The 18,903-nt window shown below is 38.0% G+C and overlaps 1 protein-coding gene across 3 annotated transcripts in view; it reads left to right on the forward strand.

Annotated features, from left to right (window-relative positions):
* The window catches only part of micu3a (mitochondrial calcium uptake 3a), a 41,713-nt gene extending 23,207 nt beyond the window's left edge, over positions 1-18,506 (forward strand). The window contains exons 7-15 of one of the 3 annotated variants that reach the window (XM_085356170.1): positions 1,051-1,122; positions 2,297-2,338; positions 5,433-5,528; positions 11,982-12,076; positions 12,191-12,362; positions 12,854-12,862; positions 15,482-15,590; positions 15,734-15,891; positions 17,811-17,879. In XM_085356170.1, the coding sequence (XP_085212296.1) occupies positions 1,051-1,122; positions 2,297-2,338; positions 5,433-5,528; positions 11,982-12,076; positions 12,191-12,362; positions 12,854-12,862; positions 15,482-15,590; positions 15,734-15,891; positions 17,811-17,879 (822 nt within the window). Of the gene's footprint in view, positions 1-1,050; positions 1,123-2,296; positions 2,339-5,432; positions 5,529-11,981; positions 12,077-12,190; positions 12,368-12,474; positions 12,476-12,853; positions 12,863-15,481; positions 15,591-15,733; positions 15,892-17,810; positions 17,880-18,279 lie in introns of those variants that run through there. The other 2 variants (XM_085356169.1, XM_085356168.1) reach the window with 2 other exon arrangements.
* The last annotated feature ends 397 nt before the right edge of the window (positions 18,507-18,903 follow it).

The following is an 18,903-nucleotide window of genomic DNA, read 5'->3' on the forward strand; positions in this document are numbered from 1 at the left end:
ATCCTTGCGCTCTCAAACAATACATTCACAGATTGCATCATTTACAGAAGTCTTTTCCCTATTAAAGTGTCTCCATCATCTTAATCAATAAAAAAAACATTTGGCCAACATTGTAGTACCCTAAGCGAATATACTATTATGTACCTTTATTCCCAGTGCCTTGAGCTTTAACTATATTTTAACGTTTAAAGCAGTTAAAAAGGTTGACTTTGAATTTGCATCTTCTAAAGGCAGCTTATTACAAAGCTGAGAAGACTAACTGTAGGATTTCTTGAGGGCTACACATGTGTTTCTTTCCCTGTGGGATAGAACTGACACGTTTTCAAGTCAAAACACCGCTGCAGGCATGAAGGGATCAGAATCTCTGAAGGTTGGTGGGAGTAGGATGGCACATCAGCGGGAGGGAGTGGTAATGATTTAAAATCCTGTGGGAGCAGGCAGGTGTGGGACAGAAAAAGATTCTCACATTGAGGGTTTAGATACAGATTTTTCTGTTTTACATGTGATATTGGTTGTCAGAGTAATTAAATATTCTTAAATGGAAATTGAACAATACCAGTGACTATTGCTGTCTTTTATGATCATATGCTCTTAGAGAGCGTTTATGTATCTGTATTTGTGTAGACATCAGGTTGCTGTGTTTGTGGTTGTGCATTTTTTATTTAACTCTTAATTAATTATAACATTTATATTACAAATCTCGTTATTTTATTTCAAAGAAATTAGTATTTTAATTTAAATTTGAATAAGTAAGTATATAAAAACTTACCCGACACTGTAGTGTAGAAGCAGTTGTTTTTTTTCATATTGAATTCAGCATTGATTTTTCCTTTAATAACACATATGCATAAACATAAATCACTTCCAGAGTGAAACCTGAATACTCCCTTAATCATGCTGCCAAAAGACCATTACCTGAATGACATCATAGATGTGCTTGAAAGAGTGAATGACCTTGTTTGAACTCATTTGAGCATTTCATTTTTTTAACAGCGTTTTAGATCTGACTTTGAATTGTCAATGAGCTCCTCGTCTTTTCTCTCATTACAGCTTCAGGAGATCTTTAGGAAGAAAAACGAGAAGAAAGGAAGGAAAGGAGATGCTGAGAAGTCCGCGCAGTTGGTAAGGAAGATGGTAACGGGGTGTGGGGGTGTATGCTCAGACAAGCATGGGTATTACTGCTAATTAACCTTAATGCTGGCAACAGTGAACCAACCATGAATAGTCTATGTGGACGTGGACTTCATAAATGCTTCTGTTGTTAGTGGGGTAAACTTAAAAGACAGGTAAACATTAATGTAAACTTACTTTACATTTTAATATATCCATGAGTGTAAACTGTCACAACACCTCTTACCATTTAGTTAAGGTTGCTGACAGAAGTGCTGTGTCACACTGCGCACATGGATTTGTTAAAAACGATCATCATGATCGTCAAAGTTAACTGTCATTTGTATTCATGCAGGTGTGAAACTAAACCTTTCATGTAACTAGTTTTGAGTGCATGCTGCCTCGTAGAAACTGTTTGGTATCTCTGTGACAGTTATCCCTGCTGTGGACTTGGTATATTTGATTTATATATATGATAGAATATGTGTCTTTCTCAGCACTTTATGCGATTGAGTTTTAGAAATAACACCAAGCACCTCGCATTACTGCTCTCTTTGTGTCAGAGTGTATATGCAACTTAATAACTATCAAAGAGAGCAGGTTTGATGAGTTAGTATTAACTTGTCCCATCCCACATATGTGTTGTGCTACAAACAGATTAATTAAGGTAACTTACAAACAGATAAGCCATTAGGTATCTTGTGCATTAGTTATAGTAAAATGTTCTCAAGGTAAGTTTTTCATGACATGATTTGCAAAAGAAATATTTAAAAGCTTCTTATTAAAATCTTCCTTTTGTTACTTATCTATATCTTATTGATTTTGAAGTAAATCTTTCAAACCCAAGTTTACTAAGAACCTGTGTAGATGTGTAAGCAAATAAGAGATAGAGATTTGTTGATCTAAGCATTGGGTATCTTACAGAACAGTCCTGGTTGTGCTGTTGGCTCACAGGAAATACTGTCACTGAAAAATGAAGGATATGTTTCCCACATAACTTATCTCTTGAAAGTACATGCTTGGTGTTAGGCACAGTGTGTATTCTAAAATGTAATCATAGATGTGTTGAAAATGGCACATCCTCTTTCCTTGCATGTACTAACATGTCTTTTACCTTCTCTCCTCCTCTCTGACTGCATGCTCTGTCCTCTTCTTTCTCTTCCTCGTGTCTCTCTCTGTGTGTTAGAGTATGCAGCTGTATGGATATCAGGTTGCCCCCATGAACAGCGTAGGTATCCACATGGCATAGTCTCGTTTTCTGCTTTTTAGATAGATAAAGATATTTATGGAGCAGAGAATAGGCTGTTTTTATTAGCTGGGTCAGTTCAACAGCTTTATTGTTTAGCAATCAGTCAGAGTAGAAACCTTATGGTAACAAAAAGCTTAAGTTTTGTGAAACCATGTGAGAATATGTTAAACTTTACCTGTGTGGAATTATATTTGTGTCAATAATAATGTGAAATAAAACATAATCATGGGCAAATATTTAAATTGAACACAGTAAACTGAACCTGTCAATCACAGAGGTTATGAGGTCACTTTCAAAGTGACCTTTTCCCTTTGGGCTCTGCCCTCCAAACTGTCAAAAGTCAGAATCATTCAAGCGAGACACAATTCAGCTTCGAGAGCAGAGCCGGCCAAGACAGCGTGAATCTGCTGCAGTGATTACCAAGGAGGTATTTTAACATTTCCGATGAATATTTTTGGGCTGCTGTGTGGAAATGAATAGCTGAAAAAATATAAATGATTTGTCTGTGATTGTGTTTTAGCTCACCTGCCACTTGTGACACATATATATTTCCATACATCTGAACTGTTTCTCAGTCACTAAAACATTTGCTTTGCAGTCTGTGTGTCACCATGCCTTTTAGATACAATTATTAAGTTTAATGTGAAAAATTAGGTGACAAGAGTTACATCAATCATATCTGTTCATTAATTATAAGGACACACCAACCCTGCCAAGTTTAAATTAATATAGATTGCCAGGACCTTTAAATATCACACATTAAATCACACATTAATGGCCTTTATTTTGCGTTCAGTTTAAACATTCCATATAATATATATATATGCAGCAGAGTTTTTTAATACACTGACTCTCTGGAGTCTAAAAACCTTAATAAAAATAAAAAGGCCTGTCATTCCCTTCTGCTCCTGATGATGGAAAAAGCCTTAAATTTGACCCAGTCCACCTGATCCTCTGTTATCAGTGAAATGTACTCTGTAAGCTACTTTGAAGGATGAATGTAAGAGAAAGAGAGAGGGAGAAGGGAAAAATTCAAGAAAGGTTGCCCATCTGTCAAGTCAGCTGATTGATTGATTGATTGAGGGATGATTAATGGACAGACAAAGAAAAGAGTAATACATTTAAGGGGTCAGGAGAGATGAACTCTTACAAAAAGAGAGCGATGTAATTTAAAATGACCTGAGACCCTGTAGAGCTCTAAAGACAATCAGACTCCATTTTAGTCCTTTTTAGGACATGTGCTGTATTTTTTGGCAGTATTGTTTGTTCCTGATGGGGGAAGTTTGTTAATATAAAGATATAGAAGGAGATTTTTTAGGGAAGGAGGCCAAGGGTACATACAAAAATATGTTTCTGTTGTCTGAACAAAATCATATTTACATAAAGAACACAAAGAGGTTGAATTTGTCTGTTGAGCCTTATGAGATCGAAAATGAAACAGATTTTTACCTCTCAAGGATGAATATTTCTTATTTACCAACCCTGTGCAAAATGCTGATAGATTTGACTTATTAATTGTATGTAACCTGATGAGCTCTAAGTCGGAAAACAATTATTAAGGCATCAATCATTAGGAAATAGTTGGAGATTGGCTATTGGGTATCAATGATGATGACTAAAACTACTGAAGCTGCTGTACAAAATTTTGCATATTAATGAATAATAATCACGTGTGACATTTCTGAAATGCTTTATATTATGGTTTAAATATTTAAATAATTAATTATACTTAAATTCTATATGTTTTTTCCTGCCTGGATTGTATTAGAAAAGATTTGCATAATTCAAAGTTCAAAATAATCCTTACTTCTGTTATTCTTGATGCAGCCGAGAAAAACGAGAAAAGCAAATTTAGCTCAAAAGCCACCATCCTTTTAATACAGCTTTCTTTTAATTGGTTGTCCATTGCAAACAAAAAATTTGAACAGCAGGTGAGCGGTGCTTCTGTGATCACAGCCAGAGCCGTGTACTTTAGATCACCGTATTAAGGACATTGCCTCCCTTTTAGCCATAAAAGCAGAAAGAAATGTTTAAAACTGAATGTTTTGGGTTAGGGTTCCAAGCCTGAGCTTTTCGCTCACAGAGATCACCAGGACCTCATTATTTGAAACATTGGACATTTAATTATAGTTCCATTTTATCACTTTCAAGTGCTTTTTTGTACCTAGTGTCTGTTGAGATGTAATGACAGTGACTGTAGCTGTCTGTTATGAGTAGTAATTTATATGTGGAGTGGAAACGGCCTGCAGTGTAGTGAAAATCAGCAGTGTGCTGTCAGAAACAATACACTACCAGCCACTGCTCTCTCTCTCTCTCTCTGTCATGCTGTCTCACACATAGACAGACACACACAGACAGACACACATATGCACTCCTCCTGTCACTGCTGTGATGGATAGCCGCATTGTCGCACTGAAGTTAAGAGCATTGCAGGGTCATGTTAAAATGGCTGCTGTTGCTTTCTCCCTGGAGAGAGAGACGAGGTGGGTGGTCAGAAGCTCAGCACCGTGGTCAGCCTTTATTAAGGTAGAATAACGTTTGCTAACAGAGCCAACTGTTGCTATAGAACTGCCTAAAGTACTTATTTAATAAAGAAAATGTGCTATAGGGTGACATCTTCATATATTTCTTCTTTAAAAACATTTTTTTTTCCTTGTGTTTGTTGCTGAGTCAGCAACATGAGTGAGTTATAGCTTCAGTGATTTAAACAGAATAGCACATCCATCATCATCCTGATGATTCCCTGTTGGTAGTATCCTTTCCTTTACCTGTAATCTAAACCTAGCTGCAGAGAAGCTAGCTATTTGTGTATGCCCCTTCCTGTTTGATGCTAACATGTTTTTGTGTTTTTTTATGTTTGAATGGATAGGGTCTCCTTTATTGAGAGAACTAGTGAGTGCCATGTGACACCTTTCCTAAATATCCACCTGTATGTTCACATATAAATTCAGAGATATAATCTGTGTATGTTTACTTATAATGACAACTGATTGAATGGGTAATGGACGTTTATTTCCTGTACTGGTTGATTTGGAGGTTGACTGACCCTGGCCCTGCTTGACCACTCCTACAGGTGCTAAAAAAAGACAGTCAGGAGTTTGTGGCGCGGAGTTACTGGGACGTTTTGAGGCGAAGCGCCAGTCAAGTCCTCTTTTCTGACCTGGCGGAGGTACACATACCCAATCGTCCACTGTTCCTTCACCCCTGCATTCATTATCCTTCACTTTTTTCCTCATTCTTCAGCACCAGATAGTTCACATAGAGGATCCAAATACCCCCACACGTTCACAAGAAATATGTTCCATCAAGCTGGCCAGAATCAAACTCGAAATCCTATATACTATATAATACTTTTCCCTGAGAATAAAAGCTTTACTTGAAACACACACCCCAGTTATTCTCCAATCTTCAGAGAAGTCATGTGTTAATGGTTGAAGTGCAAATGCACCAAAAAAGTTACTTTGAATCTTCACTCTAATATAGTCATTTTGGGATTATTGCAAAAGCTTTGGTCGTTCTAACTTTTATTCTGGTTTGGCTTGATAGTGATGATACGTTTCCTTGCTTTCTTTCTTTGTTTCCTAGATGTTAGAACAGAAATATCTCATCATTCTTCCCAGCGTTCCTTCCTTTGTCCCACAGCATTCTTCTTTGTTTTTCTTTCTAAAAATAGTAATAATTTAATTTTAGACTAGTGTAGAAATCATCACTGGTTTTTTTTTCAGTGTGAAATCATGTTTGTTTGGATGAGTTCTAAAAGAAACATTTAAAATCGGCATTCAAGCTCCAATGTTTACCTTTAATTTGTGAGAAAATATCTTTTTCTACTCGACACACTGTGGATTTGAATGAAATAATGTGAGCATCCTCCAAATGTTTCCTGTTTTGCTCCATCCTAAGTCATTTCACTCTGTCTGTGAAGATATTTATTTACTTTTGGATTATGAATATTTTGAAAGACTTTAGCCTTTGTTGTTGATCGGTACTGATCCATTAAATGACAAAGATTTTAATGTCCTTTTTTTAATAACTTGTCTTTTTTTCACCTTCTTTCTGTCTTCATTCTGCTTCATATGTGTATCTGTGCCTTGTTATCTGTGCCGTGTTGTGACTAGTGGCGTAGCTTTGGTGTCAGATCATTCCCACGTTGCGCCACAAGTGTTTAACAAGGATAAGACGGTTGACTGCAGAGCACATACAAAATCTTTGTCTCTTTATCACTACAAACTTAAATTCACGCAGTAGAATTCATGAGGAGTTACAGGACAACATCTTACACTATGATTTACACAAAAGGTTAACATTTGGAAAAAAAAACAACCTGCAAAATCCCTGGGATCAAAATTAAAACCAGATGGTGAGCTGAACTAATCGGAACTAGCAGGCATCCAACCTCATCCTTATTGTTTTAATGCACTATTCCAAGCTAGGAAAAGGCGATGATAGAATAATTGCTGAGACATTACCTCAGAAGCTTTTATGCTCTTTGGATCCCAGAATATCTGTTCATCAAACTGATACTTCTTAACATATTTCATGACTGGTGGTTTAACAAATGAGCTGTCTCAATAAATCAAAGTTAGTGTTTCCAGTTATTTCTACAATTGCAGCTTAAAGTGTCTTCCTGATAGTACTTTCTGAAGACTGGTAATCATTAGTAACAGCTAAAATAGTGCTAACAGACTAGCTCACTAATGACAGGTTGTCTGCTGTGTTGGCAGCGGAAGCTGAGGTTGAGGTAATGACAGTGAAACATAATGGGGTTGACCTTGTATTTACACCGTGCAGCCTTTCATCTGCCGGGATGTCAGACGGACAGAGCAGGAAAATCAGACATGGGGGGAAAAGAGTAAGGATTTTTTTTAATGGAGGGATATATTAAACATAAAAGGGATTAGAAATGATTTAGGATTAAATTAAGTAAGAAAAAAATGTGAAACAGTGACAAACAAGATGACAGCCAGGCAAAAGATGTAATTCAAAGAAATATAACATATCTTTAAGGACGCGATATCAGATAAGTGGAAAACATGAGGGTGAGGAGCACGCGAAGGAGATAAAATCAGAGTAAACAAATGGGTGAAAAAGGCCAAAGGAAGATGACACAGGTCAGCAGGCAGAACAAATGTTCAGGAACAAAGTGAGTGAGAAGAAAAGAAGTTCGGGAAGTACATTTGGGTGAAAAGAAAGAACCAGGTTGTATTTAGAGAAAGATGTGTTTACTCAACAGATTAGTCACCATTATACCTCTTTCCTTTTGTCTGGAGAAGGAGGGACTGACTGACAGGTAGAAAAGGAGGGAGTGTAGGACCGAGCAAATCACCTCTCTGTTTGTCAGGTGAAGGAGGTACTGACGGGTAGTGTGAGGTGAAAGGAAATCAGCGTAATCAGAGCAGGGGGTGGGATAAGATTAAAGGTATGATAAGAGATGTGAAGAAGAAGAAAGAAAGAAAATGTGGGAGATAAAAGTCATTGCAAGAAAATTGAACAAGCCATGAAACGGAAAGGGGGGGTTGGCTGTTTTTCCCCCTGGAAGGTGTGACTGACTGACAGTCTGACTGACTTGACTAAAGACCCACAATGAGCTCTTCCTCCGGAGTATTACTCACAGATGGGGAGGGTGAGGAACAGCGTTTAGCGTTTACATCAGTAATTACTGTTTTTACCCTCAGCTTCGTGATCAAAGACTGCACAAGCTCACAGATAAACACACAGATGGACAAATAGACACATGCATGCACCAGGTGTTGGCTCGTGCCTTGTGGGCGTGGTAACGATTACGTTGTCACGGGGATGATGAGCTCACACTAGTACCGCCACACTTCCAGGAATGATAAGCTTGTTATGATCCGTTTGGCATTACGTCGACAAGTTGGTAGACTGATCTGGATGCTTGAAAGCCTTTGCTATGACAAAGTTATTGCACATCACAATGACAAAATTCTTTTGGTTAGACATGTAAGAAAAAATAGCTCTAAAATTTGTAAGGGAGGTAGGCTCATTGTGATTATGGACTAATTAAAAGGTGGCTGTAGCCTCTGCGCCATTGCTAATTTATTAGCCAACTTGTGTTTTTAAAGCTGAACACTTTGATCGTTGTCATCTAATCTTTTTGAAAAACAGACATTACAGGTGTTACAATTTGACTGTGACACCAAAAGATACCAAATGGAGAAAGATACCAAAGGCACAACTTGCTTTATCATCCTTATGGACACTATTTGCAGCCGTACTTTAGAAGATGAGCATCTTATTGTGTTCAGTAAGAATCGAAGCTAGCAAATAATCCATTGAATTTATCCAGAAAGGGGAATCGAGGGCCATTTACCCATAGATGTCTACACTTTTCTTTTTTTTTTTAATGTATTTATTTATGCAAGTTTCAAAATTTTTTACACATTCACAAACAGTGGGACAGAAGAACACAGACAATAAAGACAATAACAACCAAAAAAAAACAAAACAAAAAAAAAACAAAACAAAACAAAAAAACAACAGAGCAACAAACCACACAACAGGGTACACGGCCAGCACTTATTAAAAACAGCAGAGAAGCAAACAAAGCAGATGTCTACACTTTTTGATTTTTTAGCAACCAAAGAAGTCGCCCCGTGCTGGCTGGTAGAAGAGATTACACTTAAAGAGACTTGAACATATAAGATGTATTGGCTAAAATAAACTTCTTTATAGTCTGTGGTCATGGTGAGGGTACACATTATTGATGATCTAGCATCAAACAACATTATAAGACAGCATCCAGTGAAAAATAGGTTACCATGGACTAAACATAAATAATCAAAACTTTAGATCAAATTGTTTCAGTGCTACTACTTTCAATTTCAAAATATCTGACTGCAACTTTATTATTACTTTGGTCTAGCTCATTTTTTAGCAGCATCGGGAGCTTCTTTTGTGAAAAATCTTAATTAAAGTTAATGGAGGAATTGGTAGTGACCAAAGTAGTGGTCAAAAATCTCTTAATGTAGCATTAGTAATTAATTTTTAACCACATGTTCTATTTTTAACAAAGCTCAGATAACTGGTGTTATATCCTACACCCACAGTGTACAATCAATCTAAGTAATCTAAGTAATTTCCCTTGCTAGTTTGTACACTTCAGTAAATATCACTCCAACCATAGTGTATTCCACTCATTTGCAGGCTTTACTTCCTGTAGCTGTGGATCCATCCTTTTTCAAAATATATCTTGAAGACTCCTGAAATACATTTAGTACAAGTCTTTGTGCAACAGCTGATAACTCACTGCAGCGGTGAATAGACACCCACCAGATACATAAACTCCTCAGTCACAATAGTTTTGAATAAAGATAATGCGAAATGATTTCCTTGTTTTGAGTTCAAAACAACAAAACAGAATTAAGGGAACTCCACGTGGGAGGGAAGAGAGGCAGAGACACACCACCTGGATACTGTCTAGATGTATGAACAGCTCATGTGTCATAAAGACAGTAATGCGTCAGTTCAGAGATAAAAGAGCAAAACAAATTTTGTCCTGTTTGTCCGTAATCAGAGACTTAATGAAAAGAACGTCTAGTAAATGAGACACAGAAAACTTAGACACAGCAATGATAAGTCTGTAATTGTTTCAGTTTGTCTTGTGTTTACACAAAGGAAATCTTCCTTTGTCCCTAATCAAAGACTGAAAGACCAGACTCTTAAGTGAATCAGCAACAGACCAAAAGCTAAGAGTGGTCTTACTACAGTGTTTACTTTTAATGTTTGTTTCTCACAAGACATTTTTATTGTGTGAGTTACCAGTGTGGTTCCAGTTTAATCTACCATACATTTAAGAATTTTACTGCCTTGAACATCTGCATCTTCCTGCAGCTTATTGTTAATATTGTGCATTGATGACCAAAAGAATCTGTAATTGAAACACGATTTACTTTAACCTGTAGAGTTTTTAGTTGTTTTTATTAATTCATACATAACAACAATTTAATAAAAGCCTAAAATGTAGCCCGGTAAATGCCCAGCAAAATTCTAATGACTTTTGTCACATCAGTTGTTTTTTGTAAGATCACTTTTTTTCATTCTTATCCGTGGGGATGGTTTCCTCTCTATCAGAAAGACTGCAGCTCACTTACAGACATTTCTGACTGACTGAATGAATATTCACTGTGTGACACCAAACAAATCACAAAACAAATCTTGATATTTTGTCCCTTAAATAAACGTGTGATCTTGTTTCACATTTTCTTCTTGTCCCACACTGGATTTTAGGATTTTACTCTTGAGGTAGAACCACGAATGGCATCGTGGTGATGATGATATTTATGATGATGACTGAAATGCCATAAATGCTCCTTCTTAGAAGGACATGAGATTTTATTTAATCTTATGTCTGCGTATTCCTCAGCATGGTGAAAGATTGGAAATGAAGGTTGGCTGGGTGGGGCATGACAGGTCAATAGAGAGAAGATGTGTATTTGAATTCCTCTCTTTTTTGTCCTGATGCCGCCTGATTCATTTCTGGAACTGCTCAAAAGTCACCTTTTTCTGAAAGATACAAGTATGTTACTGTGTATGAACAGAAAATAGTGAACTAAATACTTAGATTAAGTTTCTGCAAAGGCTTAAAATCCTAATTGTGTCACTTTGCTTTAAACAAGGTGTTAACCAGCAGATTAAAGCTAGAGCAAACAGTCGAAACAACCCAAAGCTCATTGAATGGATTTTAAATGACCTGGGTCACAGAGTCAACACACACTCAAGGGAGACTAGAAGGATATGCAACCAAACACATCTGATGACGGAAAAAGGTGGAATCGGCTCACAAAATCTCTGCACTTGTGCTTATGTGGTTTTTGTTTAGTGTTGCTTTTGGTGACTTGAGGTTCTGTTTAGGTGTGTCAATGTGGCATTTGCGAAGAAATGCATGGGATGTGTCTTTGTCATGTATTTGTCTGTGTTGCACTTAGTTGCTCTTCCACAAGTCTTCTTTTCCTTTCATGTCTTCTGCTTACCTCGTCTGTTTCTCTGTCCTTAATGAACTCCACCTGTTTAAAGTGTTGTCTTCCTTCCTCCTGCATTCTTGTTCACCTCCACCGTTACCTTCACACTGGCTCTGTGAATGTAGGCATGACTTATGATCTTACCGCCTTCTCTTTATTTGGGCTGATACTTGAGTACTCCTTAACATTGTATCAGTCTGTGTTTCACACTGCTACAGCATGACTACTCACCAGTCTAGACTGCATAGAGAATGATTTCTTTAATAGATATAATCTGACTTCCCTTCTTTACTTACCTGCTTTACTTCAGTTTGCTTGTAAATTTTTATTTGGCTCTTCTGACTGTTTTTCACATCATATTATGCTTCCTAGACTGGTAAGTTTGATTTCATGATGGCTGTTGACTATTTGTCTGAGCTGATGACTGTGACTGAAATTTGTGATGTAATTTGTAATGTAATTTGTAATGCTCATCCAGTGCACGTTTTGCACACGTGCAATAGAACCCTGCTTCCTGCTAATCTGGCACAGCGGTGGCCATGTTGGTCTAATGATGGACTCGTCCTTCTCCACCCATGACGCTTGAGGTTTGTCATTTAGTCACTGATCGTCTCTCGTATCACTCTCTCTCTCTCTCTCTTTGATAGCGAGCAGATGATAGCATCACAATTGACACCACACTACTGGTCCATTTCTTTGGGAAGAAGGGGAAGGCAGAGCTTACCTTTGATGACTTCTACAGGTACTAGAACCGAAAGAGTGCTAACGCTAACAGTATTAACCACATGGCAGAATGGATGATTTATAGAACAATTCTCTTTTTGTCTTTTTTACTGTCCTTTCTTTCTATTTTCAGATTTATGGATAACCTCCAGACAGAGGTGTTGGAAATTGAGTTCCTGACTTACTCTAAAGGTATGACGACTATCAGTGAAGAAGACTTTGCCAAAATCCTGCTGCGATTCACAAACGTGGAAAACATTAGTGCCTATCTGGAAAATGTCCGCCAGTGTATACCTGATGAAAAGGTACAGTATACATGTGCGCACAGTTATTTACTGGACAATTCATTGATCAGTAATGAAATAATAATGAAATTCTTCCTTCCTGTATGGGAGCTTCTACCTTCTAGACATCTAGAGTACCTGTAATTTCAAACTGTTGTCTCTGCCTGAGGCTGTTGTGGCTTTCCACACTTGAGCGCTCAATTGCTTCACTACATGTCACACACAAAAACACACATTTCACTACACTTTCAGTTGCATCTATCTATCTATCTATCTATCTATCTATCTATCTATCTATCTATCTATCTATCTATCTATCTATCTATCTATCTATCTATGCTATCTATGCTATCTATGCTATCTGTGCTATCTATGCTATCTGTGCTATCTATCTATCTGTGCTATCTATCTATCTATCTATCTGTGCTATCTAGCTAGACTTTGGCATGTAGTCCTTATGCAACCCGTCTCTATTTCTGTCCCTGCCTTCTTTCCTTTTCATGCTGTGGAAGAAGCAGGAGGTTGGTCTCTGCCTCGTATAATTCACAACCTGCAGTTACAATCTGTCAGTCTATCCTGCTATTAAGTTAATTTGCCACCTTCTCTTTTTTTCTTCATATAAGCAATGTCAAGGTTAAGATACACAGCAAGCTGTTGTATTTTAATTATTTGTATTTATTTTAATCTACATTTCATCATGTAATTTAAAAAAAAAACATTTAGTTATTTGATTAATAATATTTTATCTTCTGAATTATGCATCTGTTATAGGGTTACAGCAAGTTCACAGCAAAGAGCATGAGGTGCACCTCACAACCATTTGCTCAGATGGACTTTGGTTATTCATGATATGAAATACACAATATCCTTTATATCCTTTGTTAGTGCTGGGTGAATGCTCAATGTATGAACACATGCCATCCCAACAATTAGACTGTACATTCCAATTGGTTTTCACTTTATGCTACTTTACGGAGATGAAACACTGCAATGTGTTTTACTGTTTTTTTCAACTGCTTTGGTATATTTCTCCAAACATATCTGAAGGTCACAGAAGCTGAAAAAATGCATTTCCTTAAACAGCTCATGCATGCAGAAAAACACTATAGTTAACCTGCACAATTCATGTGTCTCTGACACTGAGTGCCAACAATACAAGGCTAATATTTTTTCCAAGGATTAGTGACAACTACAGCATGTCCTAGTGACTCTATTCACATGCTGATTTCAGGGGCGCAGTGTTTTACATTCTAATTTGTAAAGCAAAAGACCTATACATTTGCATAGCACGTAAGGAAAAACTGACTGACAACACAGCACTATACAATGAACAGAATAAAACTGAAAATCTTTTGTAGTAGAAGGAATCATCTGAACCTCTGCTGAATTTGTTTGTCTGTTTTCTCACAATTAGAGAATTGAAGAGTCTCTCATTTTTATGGTAGTTCCATTTTAATGGGCAGAGACAGAAAAAACACATAAGATCTCTTACACTCAGTGTTGGGGAGTAACGGAATACATGTTACGTATTTAAAATACAAAATATGAGTAACTGTATTCCGTTACAGTTACCGTTTAAAAAGGTGGTATTTAGAATACAGTTACTTTGCTGAAATAAAAGGATTACACGGTGGTATTTTCCTGTTTCATATGTTCGGCTATGCCCTCTCTATTTTTGGTTTCCACGCCCCAAACAAAAGGCGCATTAAGAGGCTCTAATGCCTGCGTCTCAATCTCGCGGCCCATGTCACCTCTACTTGCAGCCCGCATAATGATGTGAATATTTAAAAAAATGATTCACAAAAATGATTTCATATGAAGGCAATAGGCAGAGTGTTACAGGCATAGCCCTAAAGAATGTAGCCTCATGGGCAGTGTAGTCCGTGCTGCAGGGAGAATGAACTGCCATACCCTTGTGTGTCTGTGAGCGCGAGGAGCGAGTAAAAGGAAAAGTACGAGTTGTCACCGAGCAGAAACGGGAGCTGGAAGCATGTATATATAATAATAACAACTGCAGCCAAAAAGAGTGCCTGATGAGCCCAGTTGTAAGTAAGCTATTAAGACTCGACTATACACTTTTTTCGTGTTTTTCTCCAAAACAATAAGTTCAGTTGGAGCAGCCTTTCAACGCACAGCAAACAACCAAGTAAAGCTAGTTTTCGGCCACGAGCCCGACACGAACCTGACGTATTAGCCAGAGGTCGCTTTACTACGGTTCAGAGCCGCGGACCTGTTTTATATACGTGCTGAATAGTTTTCTATACGAGATCGCTGCAAAAAGTGTAGCCTTACCTAACGTCAACCTGCTGTTACTCATTTTATATTAAGATTTAAACATCTGATTGGTATTGGTATGGCGAATAACCTTCAGTAAAAGTAATAAATCACACAGCAATAGTACATTCATGTAGTTGTAAAAAAGCATGATAATGTAATAGGTAATCCAAAGTATTCAGAATACGTTACTCTCATTGAGTAACGTAACGGAATACGTTACAAAATACGTTTTGGGGCATGTATTCTGTATTCTGTAGTGGAATACATTTTAAAAGTAACCTTCCCAACACTGCTTACACTTACTCTTATTACTTACACTACTGACCTAAACATGTGGACAATTAGCTGGACTATTCTGCATGTGATGAGTCAACACAACATTTTATACAGTAAAAAATAAACAGAGTTTTTTATTCCAAAAAGAATCAATAAGTGTTCTGCTTAGTGATTTGCCAAATTGTATTGAAACATTTGAAAATGCCACTGTATAGAGAGCAGCTCTTTCTGAATAACAAAATGCTGTAAAAGATTTCTCATACGAACTTTAACTGCAATTTGAGAATTAAGCCAAAGCCACTGAGGAAAACGAAAAATTTTCCACATCATACACACATACGATGGTTAACCCCATGAATGACTTCTTACGTCCTTCATGAGGCCATGTCATGGAATCGCTTGAATAATCATTTAGCTTTTTAATTTTTCAGACAGATGACTAGATGCACTTTGAGGAATGCTGTATGCACGCCACTTAAATGCACCTTCACAGTCTCGCTCAAACGATATTTGTCATTTCCAAGCTTCTTTCTGTCCAGTACCTCTCCCTGCAGTTGTTTTGTTAACTGTTTCTACTTGTGTTTCAGGGAATCACCTTTGATGAGTTCAGATCCTTCTTCCAGTTTCTCAACAACCTTGAAGACTTTGCCATTGCCATGCAGATGTATAACTTTGCTGCACGCTCCATTGGACAAGGTATTAAAACTGTATTGAGCTTGAAATGCGGGCACTGAAGGTCTCTGCTTACACTCACTGATGCTGTGTTTTCTCCTTCAGGTTTTTCACTCAGCTGCACTTAGACAAATGATCAAAGTCATTTTTACTTTCTCCCCTGATAGATGAGTTTGCCAGAGCGGTGTATGTGGCCACAGGGCTCAAGCTGACACGTCACCTTGTAAACACCATCTTCAAGATCTTCGATGTCGATCACGATGACCAGCTGTCCTACAAAGAGTTCATTGGTATCATGAAGGACCGGCTGCACAGGGGAGCCAGGGTAAAGAACTTCCTTCTTTTTGAGAAAAAGTGCACTCAGCTCCAACTGAAAAATCTTTGTTTAGAAAAAGTTTGAAGCACAGCCAGTCACCAGGACACGAAAAAGGAACCACTTTTGAGAAATATACCTCCCTTCGCAGAAAGGTCTGAGGTCAAGTGGGTTCCAGAGCACTTACAAAGAGACAGGTTTCTCATTAAGATTTAGGGTGTACTCCCACTTGACCAGTTGCCTTATACTCTGCCTGAGTACTGAGCACCCAAAGGCAGCTATAGTTTGGGAGTTCTATGGCCAGATGTAAACTACAGATGAACTGTACATGTGTAGCATGCCTGAGCCCAACTGAACCGCACATGGGCACATGGGCACATACTCCATTAACACAAACAACCTACAGAACCTAAAAGATCTGCTGCTGAACTTCCAGATACCACGAGGCGCCTTCACAGCCTATGACAGCAAAGCGTGTAATAGACACACTGGTCTGCTGTGTCCAGTTCACACTTTACCTCTCTAAAGCATGAAATGGAGACGCAAGTTGCAACAAGGGAAGAAAATATATGTAAAGCCATAAAGTCCACAGTGACCAAGAAAGGTATAAAGTACATTCTAAGCTCCCACTATGCCAGAAATTATTAAGCTAAGTGGCTAATTTGCTCATGAATGCATTAGTAATGTCTCTTTAAATGCTTTACTTTGATTATTTTCATGTTGGCCTGAAATGAAATATCTCCCTCTACTGGTACTGCAGCTTACTGCAGCTTCTGCATGCGTGCCCATTTCACGCTTTGGAGAGGCAAAGTGTGAAATGGACACTGTGGACCGGCGTGTCTATTACACGCTATGCCATGATACCAGGTTGTGTGCACGCCTTGCTTTAGTGGGTCAAAGCTGTTTTGGTGGCACCCAGAGGACCAGAAGAACGGTGTAGTCCAAGCATCTGGGTTCTCAAGTATAAACTCTGACATCCAGCATTACCCAAAAACTTGGTCGAGGTGAAGTTACAATTTCAAAGTTAGCCACATAAACAAATTACAGGGATTTAAAGCTATAGGATGTGTTATTTCTTGAGCATTTTAGATTCAAAAAAGAAGAGCTGAAATTTAAAACATGGGAGCTTCTTGTTGCCTGTTTCATTATAGAATAACAAATCAGTCTCTACCTTAAATGCAAACTAGCTTTACCTGTGCCAGGATTTAGTGTCACAGAGTAACAAAAAAACAGGAAATCCAAAACTACAATTATTATTGTTATTCAGCTGTTTCTTAAACCTTTTTTGTAGAAGAAGTTCTGCTGGTACAACTAAGCCATCCTTTACTCATGACTGTTTGTGCTCTTCAGTTGCAGTCAAGTAGTTAAGGTAAATCAACAGTTACCCAAAACAAAAGAAAAATGCATTTAACATACACACATGATAACAGGGTTAAAAATATTGATGAAAAACTTTTAGTAAGCATCAGGAATGTAACAAAAAAAGCTTAAATGGAAGATAATTTGAAGGCTTGTGGGTTGGAAATCACCTATAAGCAATTTGGTGATGCTGTCAGAAAAGGCCATACTGCCCCCCAGTGGTGGATTTTGATGCAATAACACTGCTCAGATCCTTTTTTTCTACAGAGGTTGTCATGTGATAATAAACTTGGCACCACTGTAGGCCTGGATGTTGCACTTTATATGGTCCCGTATGTCCCTTTTGATGCTGTCTTGGCCTCACTCTCTTGGCTTTTTAACAGTGTTCTCTTTTGTCCTTACTTTGCTGATGTACCTCTCTCTTCATCTCCTTTCTAACCCATGCTTTTTTCCCTATTGTCATGAATTTACCACACTTATACTTTTGTTTTTCTCACCTTCCATGTGCCCACCACTTTTGCGATTGTTTTCCTGTCTTCCTGCCTCACTCTGGCTGTCTACACACATCTCAGGGCTATAAAGCTGTGGAGCGTGCTACCTCCTTCAGGTCCTGTCTGAAGAAGGAGCTGGCAAGCAGATAAGTATCACTAACAGCTACAGTTCAAGGAGTTTGTTCGTTGTTATTTCTAGAGTTGCAGGTAGTTTCTTGACTTGAATTCAGTCTGGATTATGACTTCTTTTGCGTGTCTGATTCACCTGAACTGTTTAGCCTTATTACAATGTATCTACAGAATGGGTTTTCATATAATTCATAGAGTATACTGTACAATATTTTGTGAACCTGTATGTGTAAGAGTAGGAGCAGTAGGTTGCTGAATATCTTCAGTAATATCTGAGGGCATTTTACTCCACTGTGATACTTTAAAAACTGCCACTGTGTCCCAGTAGTTGCCATATTTTAGTTGACTGTACATTTTGAATAAAGTTTAAAGGTAGTGAGTTGTTGAAGTGAACTGCGTCCGATTGCTCTGTGGTTACCAGGTGAAGGGCAGACAGCACACCTCCTTCTCCAGATGTGTTCGCTCTGAGGCCCGGAGACAGGTGCACCTGTTGTGGAGGAGGTACAAGGAGCCATAGAGAGTGGACGAAATCTGATGGAGCTTCGACGTTAATTAATCAGGAGGAGCCAGTATTTGTGGAGCAGTTCTCCTGTCGACCTTCAGACTGTACATATGTGATTACTGCAAGCATGACCGCACAAAGCCGACTGATTCTCTCTGTGATGATAATAAGTGTCATTCTTTTTGTCTTTTTTTTGTTGTTGCCCTGTTTCCAGTCATCCATCCATCCATTGATCTGATGTCAGTTATCCTGGGTATGATTTACATGTAGTTAAATGTTGATTTGTTACGATAGAAATTTAATGTCTGTTCTAACGCGATACCTCCACAATGGTGGGAACTTTGTCATTTTGTTTTTTATAATAAGGAGGAGAACTTTTGGTTAACACCCTGAAATCTATAGGCCCAAAAGTTGCTTTCTTTACTTTAATTATTGCATTTATTAAAAACTTGCTTTGTTAGTTCCGCTACAGCACTGCAATCTATAGGAGCACAAGAATCTTTAAATGAGTTCTAGGGGATTAAAGTAACATCCATATAAAAC

Source organism: Diplotaxodon limnothrissa, linkage group LG6, assembly GCF_057381915.1.
Source record: "Diplotaxodon limnothrissa isolate DT_005_m linkage group LG6, D_limnothrissa_male_GT1.1, whole genome shotgun sequence".
In the NCBI taxonomy this organism is placed as follows: domain Eukaryota; kingdom Metazoa; phylum Chordata; class Actinopteri; order Cichliformes; family Cichlidae; genus Diplotaxodon; species Diplotaxodon limnothrissa.